At 37.7% G+C, this 14,998-nt stretch overlaps 1 protein-coding gene across 8 annotated transcripts in view; it reads right to left on the reverse strand.

Annotated features, from left to right (window-relative positions):
• The window catches only part of LOC100667955 (solute carrier family 25 member 16), a 113,382-nt gene that overhangs the window by 34,089 nt on the left and 64,295 nt on the right, over nt 1-14,998 (reverse strand). For all 8 annotated transcript variants that reach the window (XM_064269646.1, XM_064269645.1, XM_064269643.1 and 5 more), the window contains 4 exons: nt 14,112-14,294; nt 13,058-13,241; nt 4,333-4,478; nt 3,112-3,243 (listed from right to left, as the gene is read on the reverse strand). In XM_064269646.1, coding sequence (XP_064125716.1) covers nt 3,112-3,243; nt 4,333-4,478; nt 13,058-13,241; nt 14,112-14,294 — 645 coding nt within the window. The remainder of the gene's footprint in view (nt 1-3,111; nt 3,244-4,332; nt 4,479-13,057; nt 13,242-14,111; nt 14,295-14,998) is intronic.

Consider the following 14,998-nt stretch of genomic DNA (forward strand, 5'->3'; position numbering starts at 1 on the left):
AATCTTAACAGCCGGCAAATTCCTGACATGGCTTACCAGGGCCCCCCAGAGCCACTGCTCTCCCACCTCACTCTGCTCCAGCCACAGTGGCCTCCCTGGCCTGCCACAGACACTGCAGGTGTGCTCCACCCACAAAGCTGCCACCCTTCTGCTTGCCCTCCTGGAATGCTCTTCCTCAAGAGAGCTATATTGCTCACTCCTTCATTTACTCAGGGTTCTGCTCAAACATCACCTATTACAGAGGTCTTCATACCCATTCTACAGAAGTAATACACGCCGGCACCACTACTACTCTCCTTTCTGTCTTACCCTCTGTATTGTTCTCTACCGTATTTACCACAACCTGGGTACTCTAGTGTTTACCTGTTTAGTGGTATGAAAGCTCCATGAAGTCAGAGGCTTTGGTTGTTGTTTTTTTCAACTACTCCAATCCCAGCACCTAGAACATTACTTGGCATATGCTAAAACCAAAAAAAAAAAATCCAAACCCGTTGCTGTTATGTCGATTTCAACTCATAGTGACCCTATACGACAGAATAGAATTGCCCCATAGGGTTTCCAAGGAATGACTGGTGGATCTGAACTGCCGACCTTTAGGTTAGCAGTCATAGCTCTTAACCACTGCATCACCAGGGCTCCATACTAGGTACCCAATAAATATTTGCTGAGTGGATGAATAATTGAAAAGAAAAAAAGTATTACCTATAAATTTAAATCAATGCTGTGCTAAGAAAAAAATACTTGAAAAATAAACCAAAAGCCAAATAGCATTAAATGTCTACCCGGGATTTAAATATATAGCACAAATCCATACAATGGACACAGGCCCAGTCCATATATCATAGTAACACAGAGAAAAAGATATTAAAGTATTGAGTGAAAAAAGTTAGGACCTCCAAAATGTTTGCAAATTGATTATTTTATAAAATATATACATGCAAAAATTAGAAGATATTATTAAAAGTAGAATTTTCTATTCATTAGATAAGGAGCCCTGTTGGTGCAATGCTTAAGCACTCAGCTGCTAACCAAAAGGTTAGCATCTGAACCCAAGCAGTTGCTTCACAGGAGACAGACCCAGTAACTCAGCTCCTGTAAAGATTACAGTGTAGAAATCCCCATAAGGCAGCTCTACTGTCACATGGGCTCACTACGAGTTGGGACCAACTCTACAGCACCCAACAACAACATTCACTAGATTCTTTTTTGTCTTGGAAAGATACTCAGCACCACGATTTATTAAATAAGCCAACAAAAAGGCCAGTTGTAATAACTGAATCTTAAAAAAGTTTTGATTCAGTAGATAACCTAGATAACTGGGATCTTCTAAACACTGAACACTTATGCTCACCAAAAGAGTAAAAAGAGAACCTACAGACTAGGAAAACAATTTTGGCTATGACAAATCCAACAAAGGTCTAATCTCTAAAATCTACAAGAAAATCCAATACCTCCACAACAAAAAGACAAATAATCCAATTAAGAAACAGGCAAAGGAAATGAACAGACACTTCACCAAAGAAGACAGTCAGGCGGCTAACAGACTCATGAGGAAATCCTCCCAATCACTAGCCATTAAAATGGCTATTAGAGAAATGCAAATCAAAACCACAACGAGATACCATCTCACCCCAGCATTACAGCACAAATCAAAAAAAACAGGAAATAACAATTGTTGGACAGGCTGCAGGGAGATCGGAATTCTTATGGACTGCCGGTAGGAATGCAAAATGGTGCAACCATTTTGGAAAACGATGTGGCACTTCTTTAGAAAGCTAGAAATAGAAGTACCATATGATCCAGCAATCCCACTCCTAGAAATATATCCTAGAGAAATGTGTCATCACATGACTAGGTATATGCACACCCATGTTCACTGCAGCATTGTTCACAACAGCAAAAAGATAGAAACAACCTAGATGCCCATTAACAGATGAATGGATAAATGAACTAGGGTACATACACACAATGGAGTATTACACAATGATAAAGAGCAATGATGAAGCTGCAAAGCATCTCACAACATGGATGAATCTGTAGGGCATTATGCTGAGTGAAATGCGTCAATCATGAAAAGACAAATACTGCATGAGACCACTATTAAAAAAACTCATGAAAAGGTTTACACACAAGAAGAAACAATCTTTGTTGCGGGGGGGGGGTGCAAAAACACAAAATTGACAATAGATGAGTGGTAACTCTGGTGAAGGGTAAGACAGCACACAATACTGAGGAAGGCAGCACAACTTATACAAGGTAAGGTTACGGAAGCTCCAAAGAAAACATCCAAACTCCCTAAGGGACTGAATTGCTGGGCTGAGGGCTGTGGGGACCAAGCTCTTAGGGAACACCTAGCTCAACTGGCATAACTTAGTTTATAAAGAAAATGTTCTGCATTCTACTTTGGTGAGTAGCATTTAGAGTCTTAAAAGCCTCTGAGCGGCCACCTAAGATACACCACTGGTCTCACCCCTTTGGGGGCACCAGAGAACAAAGAAAACCAAAGACGCAAGGGAAAGATTAGTCCAAAGGTCTAATGGACTACAATTACCACAGCCCCCACCAGACTGCATCCAGTACAACTAGATGGCGCCTGGCTGTTACCACTGACTGCTCTGAAAGGGATCAAAATAGAGGGTCCTGGACAGAGTTGGAGAAAATGCAGAACAAAATCCCAACTCACAAAAAGAGACCGGACTTAGTGGCCTGAGAGATACTAGAGAAAACCCGAGGGTATGGCCCCGGAACACCCTTTTAGCTCAGTAATGAAGTCACTCCTAAGGTTCACCCTTCAGTCAAAGATTAGACAGGCCCATAGAACAAAATGAGACTAAAGGGGCACACCAGCCCAGGAACAAGGGCTAGAAGACAGGAGGGGACAGGAAAGCTGGTAGTAGGAAACCCAAGGTGGAGAAGGTGGAGTGTTGATGTATCATACAGTTGGTGACCAATGTCACAAAACAATGTATACTGTTTAATGAGAAGCTAGTTTGTTCTGTAAACCTTCATCTAAAGTACAATGACTAAAAAAAAAAAAGCTTTGATTCAATATACAGAATAGAATCCTAGTCTAAAACAATAAACACTGTACAAACATAAGGGGATTCTTACAATGAGAGCTGCATCTGAGGGAAATCAGCTGATGTATCCTTACGCATGAAATCTCCAGCCCATTTAGAAAATGAAGGAAGATACTCCTCTACTTCTTGTTTTATTTCATCCTGAGTCAGATTTAAGCGGTACCTGCCAAAAGAAGACATTCAGTATAGAAAAAAAAAAATCCAAATAACAGTAGTAACACACCACATTTCAGATTACTTGCTCCAATTCCTACTGTCTCACATCTCAACTAAGATCAGTCTACAGGAACGTTTAACTTCTGTCAGAAACCAGCAGTGACTAGCAGAATCTAGTCTCAGTTTCTCAGGGTGCCCATATGGTCAAAACTATTGTATAATACTACTAAAACATTATTTGCATTTTCACTTTTTCACTCGTGAGTGTGCAGTGGAGTTTTCTGCAGCTACAGGGCATCTGATACAGCAATATATTGACTGTAGAAACAGGTACAAGGCTCCAGCTGTCTTGTATTAAGTTTAATGCTTTTAAAAAGCTGCAAAAATATAAAACAAGAAAACTCATCCCACTCATTTTTTTCAAAAATTGTTATTTTTCATAAAAATATTATGTCTGTTAACATGTAATGGATTATTAGTTATTTTTAAATGAATTAATAAACACTCTAATAACCTGTATAAACAGATACTCTTCAGGTTACTCGAATATTTTAGGGTAAAAGGGTCCTGGGACCAAAAATTTTGAGAACTGCTGCTCTAAGCTGCTTCTTCAAAGTTGTTTTCTCCCAGCTCCGTCTTCGTGATTACAATTCCCAACCTTAATAACTACCGTAGGGCGTTAGAAGCACATCAGTTAGAGCATCAGATTACACCTGGGTTTGAATCTTGACTCTATCCTTACTAGATGGGTGACTTTGGGCAATTCACTGTTAATTTGACCCTCAGGTTCCTGAACTATAAGATGGAGAGGATAACAGCCTCAGAGTTAGTTTAAGAATTAAATAAAATAATGTCTATAAAATACTTGGCTTCTGGTAGGAAATTCAGTAAGGTCTGGTGATCATAATAGCAAATACTTACACAGTGCTGACTATAGGCCAAGTGAAGCCCTATGGGGCAGTTCTAATCTGTCCTACAGAGTCACCGGGAGTCAGAATTGACTCAACAGCAACGGGGTAATAGCCAAACACCTTGCAGATTCCAGAAAAAGAAGTTATATAATAAAACTGTACCTGTAAATCTTCTAACTACTTACATTTCCTTCAGGTGCCTTATTTCTTGAACAGTTTGAAAAGCAAGTTCTTGTAACTTTTCTGGGGCAAAGCTATCACTTATTGCTTTTTGAAATACTTCGTGGAGAACTGTACCGATGAGCATTTGGCGTGTGGCAAGGTCTGAGCTCTATCAAAAAAGAAAAAAATCATATAAAAGGATTTGATCACATATTTATTACCTGGCCTAATAAACCACTATAACCAAAGTACGGTAATAGGACAAATGCTTAAATAAACAACGCTCATTTCTGGTGGGTGGGATTATAGGTGACTTTTACTTTCGTCTACACCGAATTACTTTAATTATTTTACCAGTAAGAGTTATTTTAAAAATAATAGCTCCATTTTTTAAAACAATGAAGACTGAACATTTCCACATATTCTCAAATATTTAATATTTTTAAAATACTGTTCTTTAATTTCACCCAAAAGGAAAGTCAACCAAGGCAGAGCTCATGAACTCATGTGAGTAAAAGGTTTTATTAAAATATAAAATTTAAACTCACAGCAGAGATTTTTCACAAGAAAGATCTTTCCACTAAAAAAGGAATATTACTTCACTTTCCAACTAACTCTTTTACTAACCTAGGCCTCTCCCTTGAAGCTATCAAAAAAAAATCAGTAACATCCACAAAAAGCTCCATCAGGAATTTTAAAATATAAATTACATACCTGACAAATGTACTATTTTTCCAGGTTCTCTGTGAGTCTAAAACTATTTCAAAATAAAGTTGTAAAAAATAATATTCAGATTTAATATCACCAAATTGTACTGTACACAAAAATGGTTAACATAGGAATCATTTTGTAACATGTATTTCACCATAGTAATATTTTAATTATTCAGCTCTGCTTTCTAACTTTCTAACTTCTAAAAGAAAAGTTGATTCCCTCCGCTCCACAATTGGAGCAAAAAAATTAGTAAAATCCACAGAAAAACAAATAAGTGACAACTAAAACAATTTGAAAATCTGTTTCAGTATTAACTTTTTTCCTTCTTACTCAACTATATTTTTAGTTTTCTATACATACATAGATTGTGTAACAATAACAATAAAAAGGGAGGAGGGGGCAGTAACTTTTAAGAAATAACCCAGGCTCTTCAACAAATAAATGGCACTAAAACAATGGGGATGGGTGGAAGGCAGAACTGATACAGATTACGAGAAATTTGAGAGATGTATCTGCCAAATGTAACACATTCAACAAACAAATCAACTGAATAAAAAGATATTTTTGAGAAAAGACATTGGAGGAAGGCTGGGTATTAGATTAACTAATAAGTAAATTAATTAACAGCCAAAGTTCAACCCTTATCATCTCTGCATCTCCCTGCATCCCTCACACACCACACTTTGTTAAGTCAAGACATCTAGGGTCTAAGAAGTTCTTGTAGGCTGTAATTAGATTTACTCTCAGTGAGAGCTAATGTAAGTTTAAAGCTGCACGTAAAACTGAACGGAGGAGGCGGGGCCAAGATAGCGGACTAGGTGGACGCTACCACGGATCCCTCTTGCAACAAAGACTTGGAAAAACAAGTGAATCGATCACATACATAACAATCCACGAACTCTGAACAACAAACACAGATTTAGAGACGGAGAACGAACAAATACGGGGAGACAGCGATTGTTTTCAGAGCCAGAAGCCACCGAACCAGCGGATTTTCTGGAAAAACCAGTTTCCAGTGATGGCTCGGAGACAGCAGTCCATATCAAACCACATAAAGAAGCAGACCATGACAGCTTCTACAACCCCCCAAACAAAAGAATCAAAATCTTTCCCAAATGAAGATACAATCCTGGAATCATCAGACACAGAATATAAAAAACTAATTTACAGAATGCTTCAAGACATCACAAAGGAAATAAGGCAAACTGTAGAAAAAGCCAAGGAACACACTGATAAAACTGTTGAAGAACTCAAAAAGATTATTCAAGAACAGAGTGGAAAAATTAATAAGTTGCAAGAATCCATAGAGAGACAGCATGTAGAAATCCAAAAGATTAACAATAAAATTACAGAATTAGACAACGCAATAGGAAGTCAGAGGAGCAGACTCGAGCAATTAGAATGTAGACTGGGACATCTGGAGGACCAGGGAATCCACACCAACATAGCTGAAAAAAAATCAGATAAAAGAATTAAAAAAAATGAAGAAACCCTAAGAATCACGTGGGACTCTATCAAGAAGAATAACTTGCGGGTGATTGGAGTCCCAGAACAGGGAGGGGGGACAGAAAACACAGAGAAAATAGTTGAAGAACTCCTGACACAAAACTTCCCTGACATCATGAAAGACGAAAGGATATCTATCCAAGATGCTCATCGAACCCCATTTAAGATTGATCCAAAAAGAAAAACACCAAGACATATTATCATCAAACTTGCCAAAACCAAAGATAAACAGAAAATTTTAAAAGCAGCCAGGGAGAAAAGAAAGGTTTCCTTCAAGGGAGAATCAATAAGTTCAGACTACTCAGCAGAAACCATGCAGGCAAGAAGGGAATGGGACGACGTATACAGAGCACTGAAGGAGAAAAACTGCCAACCAAGGATCATATATCCAGCAAAACTCTCTCTGAAATATGAAGGAGAAATTAAGATATTTACAGATAAACACAAGTTTAGAGAATTTGCAAAAACCAAACCAAGGCTACAAGAAATGCTAAAGGAGATTGTTTGGTCAGACGACCAATAATATCAGGTACCAGCACAATACAAGGTCACAAAACAGAACGTCCTGATATCAACTCAAATAGGGAAAACACAAAAACAAACAAATTAAGATTAATTCTAAAAAATAAATAAATAAAATAATACACATAACAGGTAATCATGGAAATCAATAGGTAAAAGATCACAATAATCAAAAAGAGGGACTAAATATAGGAGGCATTGAACTGCCAGATGGAGAGTGATACAAGGCGATATAGAACGATACAAGTTAGGTTTCTACTTAGAAAAATAGGGGTAAACAATAAGGTAACCACAAAAAGGAATATCAACTCCATAACTCAAGAAAAAAGCCAAGAAAAACGTAACGACTCAACTAACATAAAGTTAAACATTATGAAAATGAGGATCTCACAATCTACTAAGAAAAACGTCTCAGCACAAAAAAATATGTGGAAAAATGAAATGGCCAACAACACACATGAAAAGGCATCAAAATGACAGCACTAAAAACTTATTTATCTATAATTACGCTCAATGTAAATGGACTAAATGCACCAATAGAGAGACAGAGAGTCACAGACTGGATAAAGAAACACGATCCATCTATATGCTGCCTACAAGAGACACACCTTAGACTTAGAGACACAAACAAACTAAAACTCAAAGGATGGAAAAAAATATATCAAGCAAACAATAAGCAAAAAAGAAGAGGAGTAGCAATATTAATTTCTGACAAAATAGACTTTAGACTTAAATCCACCACAAAGGATAAAGAAGGACACTATATAATGATAAAAGGGACAATTGATCAGGAAGACATAACCATATTAAATATTTATGCACCCAATGACAGGGCTGCAAGATACATAAATCAAATTTTAACAGAATTGAAAAGTGAGATAGACACCTCCACATTCATAGTAGGAGACTTCAACACACCACTTTTGGAGAAGGACAGGACATCCAGTAAGAAGCTCAATAGAGACACGGAAGACCTACTTACAACAATCAAACAACTTGACCTCATTGACTTATACAGAACTCTCCACCCAACTGCTGCAAAATATACTTTTTTTTCTAGTGCACATGGAACATTCTCTAGAATAGACCACATATTAGGTCACAAAACAAATCTTTGCAGAGTCCAAAACATTGAAATATTACAAAGCATCTTCTCAGACCACAAGGCAATGAAACTAGAAATCAATAACAGAAAAACTAGGGAAAAGAAATCAAATACTTGGAAAATGAACAATACCCTCCTGAAAAAAGACTGGGTTATAGAAGACATCAAGGAGGGAATAAGGAAATCCATAGAATGCAACGAGAATGAAAATACTTCCTATCAAAACCTCTGGGACACAGCAAAAGCAGTGCTCAGAGGCCAATTTAGATCGATAAACGCACACATACAAAAAGAAGAAAGAGCCAAAAGCAGAGAACTGTCCCGACAAATTGAACAAATAGAAAGTGAGCAACAAAAGAACCCATCAGGCACCAGAAGAAAACAAATAATAAAAATTAGAGCTGAACTAAATGAATTAGAGAACAGAAAAACAATTGAAAGAATTAACAAAGCCAAAAGCTGGTTCTTTGAAAAAATTAACAAAATTGATAAACCATTGCCTAGACTGACTAAAGAAAAACAGGAAAGGAAACAAATAACCCGAATAAGAAACGAGAAGGACCACATCACAACAGAGCCAAATGAAATTAAAAGAATCATTTCAGATTACTACGAAAAATTGTACTCTAACAAATTTGAAAACCTAGAACAAATGGATAAATTCTTGGAAAAACACTACCTACCTAAACTAACACATTCGGAAGTAGAAAAACTAAATAGACCCATAACAAAAAAAGAGATTGAAACAGTAATCAAAAAACTTCCAACAAAAAAAAGTCCTGGCCCGGACGGCTTCACTGCAGAGTTCTACCAAACCTTCAGAGAAGACTTAACACCACTACTACTGAAGGTATTTCAAAGCATAGAAAAAGACGGAATACTACCCAACTCATTCTATGAAGCTACCATCTCCCTGATACCAAAACCAGGTAAAGACATTACAAAAAAAGAAAATTATAGACCTATATCCCTCATGAACATAGATGCAAAAATCCTCAACAAAATTCTAGCCAATAGAATCCAACAACACATCAAAAAAATAATTCACCCTGATCAAGTGGGATTTATACCAGGTATGCAAGGCTGGTTTAATATCAGAAAAACCATTAATGTAATCCATCACATAAATAAAACAAAAGATAAAAACCACATGATCTTATCAATTGATGCAGAAAAGGCATTTGACAAAGTCCAACACCCATTTATGATAAAAACTCTTACCAAAATAGGAATTGAAGGAAAATTCCTCAACATACTAAAGGGCATCTATGCAAAGCCAACAGCCAATATCACTCTAAATGGAGAGAACCTGAAAGCATTTCCCTTGAGAACGGGAACCAGACAAGGATGCCCTTTATCACCGCTCTTATTCAACATCGTACTTGAAGTCCTAGCCAGGGCAATTAGGCTAGACAAAGAAACAAAGGGTATCCGGATTGGCAAGGAGGAAGTAAAGTTATCACTATTTGCAGATGACATGATCTTATACACAGAAAACCCTAAGGAATCCTCCAGAAAACTACTGAAACTAATAGAAGAGTTTGGCAGAGTCTCAGGTTATAAAATAAACATACAAAAATCACTTGGATTCCTCTACATCAACAAAAAGAACACCGAAGAGGAAATAACCAAATCAATACCATTCACAGTAGCCCCCAAGAAGATAAAATACTTAGGAATAAATCTTACCAAGGATGTAAAAGACCTGTACAAAGAAAACTACAAAACTCTACTACAAGAAATTCAAAAGGACATACTTAAGTGGAAAACATACCCTGCTCATGGATAGGAAGACTTAACATAGTAAAAATGTCTATTCTACCAAAAGCCGTCTATACATATAACACACTTCCGATCCAAATTCCAATGTCATATTTTAAGGGGATAGAGAAACAAATCACCAATTTCATATGGAAGGGAAAGAATCCCCGGATAAGCAAAGCATTACTGAAAAAGAAGAAGAAAGTGGGAGGCCTCACTCTACCTGATTTCAGAACCTATTATACAGCTACAGTAGTCAAAACAGCCTGGTACTGGTACAACAACAGGCACATAGACCAACGGAACAGAATTGAGAACCCAGATATAAATCCATCCATGTATGAGCAGCTGATATTTGACAAAGGACCAGTGTCAGTTAATTGGGGAAAAGATAGTCTTTTTAACGAATGGTGCTGGCATAACTGGATATCCATTTGCAAAAAAATGAAACAGGACCCATACCTCACACCATGCACAAAAACTAACTTCAAGTGGATCAAAGACCTAAACATAAAGACTAAAACGATAAAGATCATGGAAGAAAAATAGGGACAACCCTAGGAGCCCTAATACAAGGCATAAACAGAATACAAAACATTATCAAAAATGACGAAGAGAAACCAGATAACTGGGAGCTCCTAAAAATCAAACACCTATGCTCATCTAAAGACTTCACCAAAAGAGTAAAAAGACCACCTACAGACTGGGAAAGAATTTTCAGCTATGACATCTCCGACCAGCGCCTGATCTCTAAAATCTACATGATTCTGTCAAAACTCAACCACAAAACGACAAACAACACAATCAAGAAGTGGGCAAAGGATATGAACACACTTTTCAGTAAAGAAGATATTCAGGCAGCCAACAGATACATGAGAAAATGCTCTCGATCATTAGACATTAGAGAAATGCAAATTAAAACTACGATGAGATTCCATCTCACACCAACAAGGCTGGCATTAATCCAAAAAACACAAAATAATAAATGTTGGAGAGGCTGCAGAGAGATTGGAACTCTCATACACTGCTGGTGGGAATGTAAAATGGTACAACCACTTTGGAAATTTATCTGGCGTTTTCTTAAAGAGTTAGAAATAGAACTACCATACAACCCAGAAATCCCACTCCTCGGAATATACCCTAGAGATACAACAGCCTTCACACAAACAGATATATGCACACCCAGGTTTATGGCAGCTCTGTTTACAATAGCAAAAAGCTGGAAGCAACCAAGGTGTCCGTCAACGGATGAATGGCTAAATAAATTGTGGTATATTCATACAATGGAATACTACGCATCGATAAAGAACAGTGACAAATCTCTGAAACATTTCATAACATGGAGGAATCTGGAAGGCATTATGCTGAGCGAAATGAGTCAGAGGCAAAAGGACAAATATTGTATAAGACCACTATTATAAGATCTGGAGAAATAGAAAAAACTGAGAAGAACACATACTTTTGTGGTTACGAAGGGGGGAGGGAGGGAGGGAGGGAGGGAGAGGGTTTTTTACTGATTAATCAGTAGATAAGAACTGCTTTGGGTGAAGGGAAAGACAACACTCAATACATGGAAGGTCAGCCCAATTGGACTGGACTAAAAGCAAAGAGGTTTCCGGGATAAAATGAATGCTTCAAAGGTCAGCGGAGCAAGGGCGGGGGTCTGGGGAACATGGTTTGAGGGGACTTCTAAGTCAATAGGCAAAATAATTCTATTATGAAAACATTCTGCATCCCACTTTGAAATGTGGCATCTGGGGTCCTAAATGCTAACAAGCGGCCATCTAAGATGCATCAATTGGTCTCAACCCACCCGGAGCAAAGGAAAATGAAGAACACCAAGGTCACACGACAACTAAGAACCCAAGAGACAGAAAGGGCCACATGAACCAGAGACCTACATCATCCTGAGACCAGAAGAACTAGTTGGTGCCCGGCCACAATCGATGACTGCCCTGACAGGGAGCACAACAGAGAACTCCTGAGGGAGCAGGAGATCAGTGGATGCAGACCCCAAATTCTCATAAAAAGACCAGACTTAATGGTCTGACTGAGACTAGAGGAATCCCGGCGGCCATGCTCCCCAGACCTTCTGTTGGCACAGGACAGGAACCATCCCCGAAGACAACTCATCAGACATGAAAGGGACTGGTCAGTGGCGGGGAGAGAGATGCTGATGAAGAGTAAGCTAATTAAATCAGGTGGACACTGGAGAGTGTGTTGGCAACTCTTGACTGGAGGGGGGATGGGAAGATAGAGAGAGAGGGAAGATGGCAAAATTGGCACGAAACGAAAGACTGAAAGGGCTGACTCAATAGGGGGAGAACAAGTGGGAGAAGGGAGTAAGATGTATGTAAACTTACATGTGACAGACTGATTGGATTTGTAAATGTTCACTTGAAGCTTAATAAAAGTTAATTAAAAAAAAAAAAACTGAATGGACTGGGAAACAGGAATAGTCATTAGTAAGCCCCTTTGTAGCTGACTGTCAAATGACAATAAAATCAAATGGCAAGAATTACTGTTTTGGGTATGACAAAGATAATCTTGTTGCATATGACAAAGATATCGTATTTACGTTTTTAAAAAGTCCTTAGCGCTTAGAGCCCGCAGCTATCATCTGTGATACGGTATAAGGTCTGAGAAAGCACAATCTTGGTTACTGAAGCTCGGTGTTAGGTACATAGGGTTCATTATGATAAGCTCTTTGTATACGTTTGAAATGTTTCATAATTTTTTAAAAGAGACTTATATATTTATTTTTTATTGTGAAGCCAAGTTTAGAACTGCCCCGATGCATAAAATAAAAAGTCATCGCTTAAATTAACTTTCACATGGTTAGAATTATTGTTCTAAGCTGAAAAAGACCGAAAGGACTCAAGAACCTACTGCTAAGTCCCAACACTGCCACCTAGTAGGTAATGTGACTTCGGGTAAGCCACTTAACCTCTCTGAGCCTAATTTTCCTCATCTGTAAAATGGGATTGATTAATACCATCTACCTCGCAGGATTGTTGAGTGGATAAAACGAAGAGCTAAATGTAACAGTGCTCTGTAAACTTCAAGATCCTATATAAAATGTAACAGTGCTCTGTAAACTTCAAAATCCTATATCAACATTAACTGTTAATATTATTTACCCTAAAAGTTTCACTTAGAACAGCTCTTCTCATACATCGAATACTATTGGCTACACTTGTGCCGGAAATCAGCATGTCTGGATAGAGAATCAGATATCCCAAATCTCTGTCAATTATCCAAGTATCAGATGCACAGTCTCCTTCCAAATGAATGATGTCCCCTGGCTCTACCGGGACACAGCACCTGTAAATGGAGTAAAAGAATAGACATATAATTTAGGTTCCTACATTTAAATATATTACGGAGGCCTTAAAAATAAGAGAATGTTTTACCTAAAGAAAAAATTATTTCTAAATTTCTGGGTCTTTTTAAAAAATTCAGTACCAGGATGCACTCTTCTGAATCAACTCTTAGTCACTCTACCCTTTTCTACCTTTGAAATACATCTGAGAATACTCAAGGGTTTCCCTTAAATCCCAAAGAAGAAAATGCTTAGTGCTAGCAATAGCTATTGCAAGAGCTGTCGAAGCGTCAACAGTGTAACGTACGGTTCCAACTATATACTGGGCTGTTTTAATAATTAATTTTCTCATTCTTAAGACTTATACCATATGTACAGCTTTATAAGTCTCGAGGCATAACACCAAACCCAACATAAACAAAATAAAATCACATTTACCTAGTTCAAGCCACCCAATTTCAGCTTAGATAAAGGGCTAAAGACAGACCCTGTCATCTCTGCATCTCCCTGTATCCCTCACATACCACACTATGGTTTAAGTTGAGGCATCTAGGGTCTAAGAATTTTTTTTAGGCTGTAATTAAATTTGCTCTTTGTGAGAACTAACGTAAGTTTTAAGCTGCATTCTTAAAAGAGAATGTACTGCAAAATCAGAATAGTCACTGATAAGCCCCTTTGTACTTGACTTTCAAATGACAATAAAAACCAAACGGTTTTGAAATAAAAGGCTTGAGATGCTGGGATAACAGGTGCAATTTTCATGTGGAATGAATCTATTCCCTTTATTAATAAGTAAATTATTGCAATGTGATGGATTTTAAGATGGTACCCTTAAGACTGCAAACCAGTGCTCAAAGTCACACAGAAATTACCAGTCATTCCTAAGGATGCACAGTTCTTTATGTTCCAGTGATGGGGAGGTAGTGATGATTAGATGTTTTTCATGGCTTCCCTCTTCATTCTGTACAGTCTTGACAGCTAAAACCAGGTACCGGTTATCCACTCCTCGGCTCAGAACAGTTTTAGGAAAGGAAACTTTCATTTTCTTCTGAAATCTAAAGCATACACACACAAAACTATTTCACCACAACACAAAATAAGAAGCCACACTACCATTACTGAATGTTTTGATCAAGAACTCAATGGATCCTGATCCCATGGAGAAAAAATATGGAAAAGAATTTCAAATTCCAATGGAATTCAGACCTACTGGACCCATGGAGACTGGAGGAACCCCTGAATCTATTACCCTGAGAAAATCAACTGAAACTATTCCCTGAAGTCATCTTTAAACCAAGCAACAGTTTAGCTCAATGAGCAAAAAATGTTTACCTTGAGGATTGCGCTATCTTAAGGACTTAGCTATATGAGATCAAATTGACAACTGTAAGCGTAAAGCATAGATGAGAAGTTTAGGGGGCAGTGAGTCTAAGTTAATGAGGGCGAAATAAATAGGGTAGAGAGGGCAAGAATGATGACATAACATGAAGAATATAACCAACGTCACTGAACTGTACATGTAGAAATTGTTGAAAGGATGTATGTTTTGCTGTGTATATAGTTTCACCAAAAATAAAAAAAATAAGAAGTCACCCAAATCAACATTCTACTTTTCTAGATGTGTTTCTTCTAGAAAGTTTATCACAATGACCTTTAGGTAAAATTAAGAGAGGAAAGGCATAGAATTCCAATTTATAAAAATCTCTGAGAAGCAATGCCATTTACAATATGCCATTTATGATATGGGGTTTTCCAAATA

Source organism: Loxodonta africana, chromosome 16, assembly GCF_030014295.1.
Source record: "Loxodonta africana isolate mLoxAfr1 chromosome 16, mLoxAfr1.hap2, whole genome shotgun sequence".
In the NCBI taxonomy this organism is placed as follows: Eukaryota; Metazoa; Chordata; class Mammalia; order Proboscidea; family Elephantidae; genus Loxodonta; species Loxodonta africana.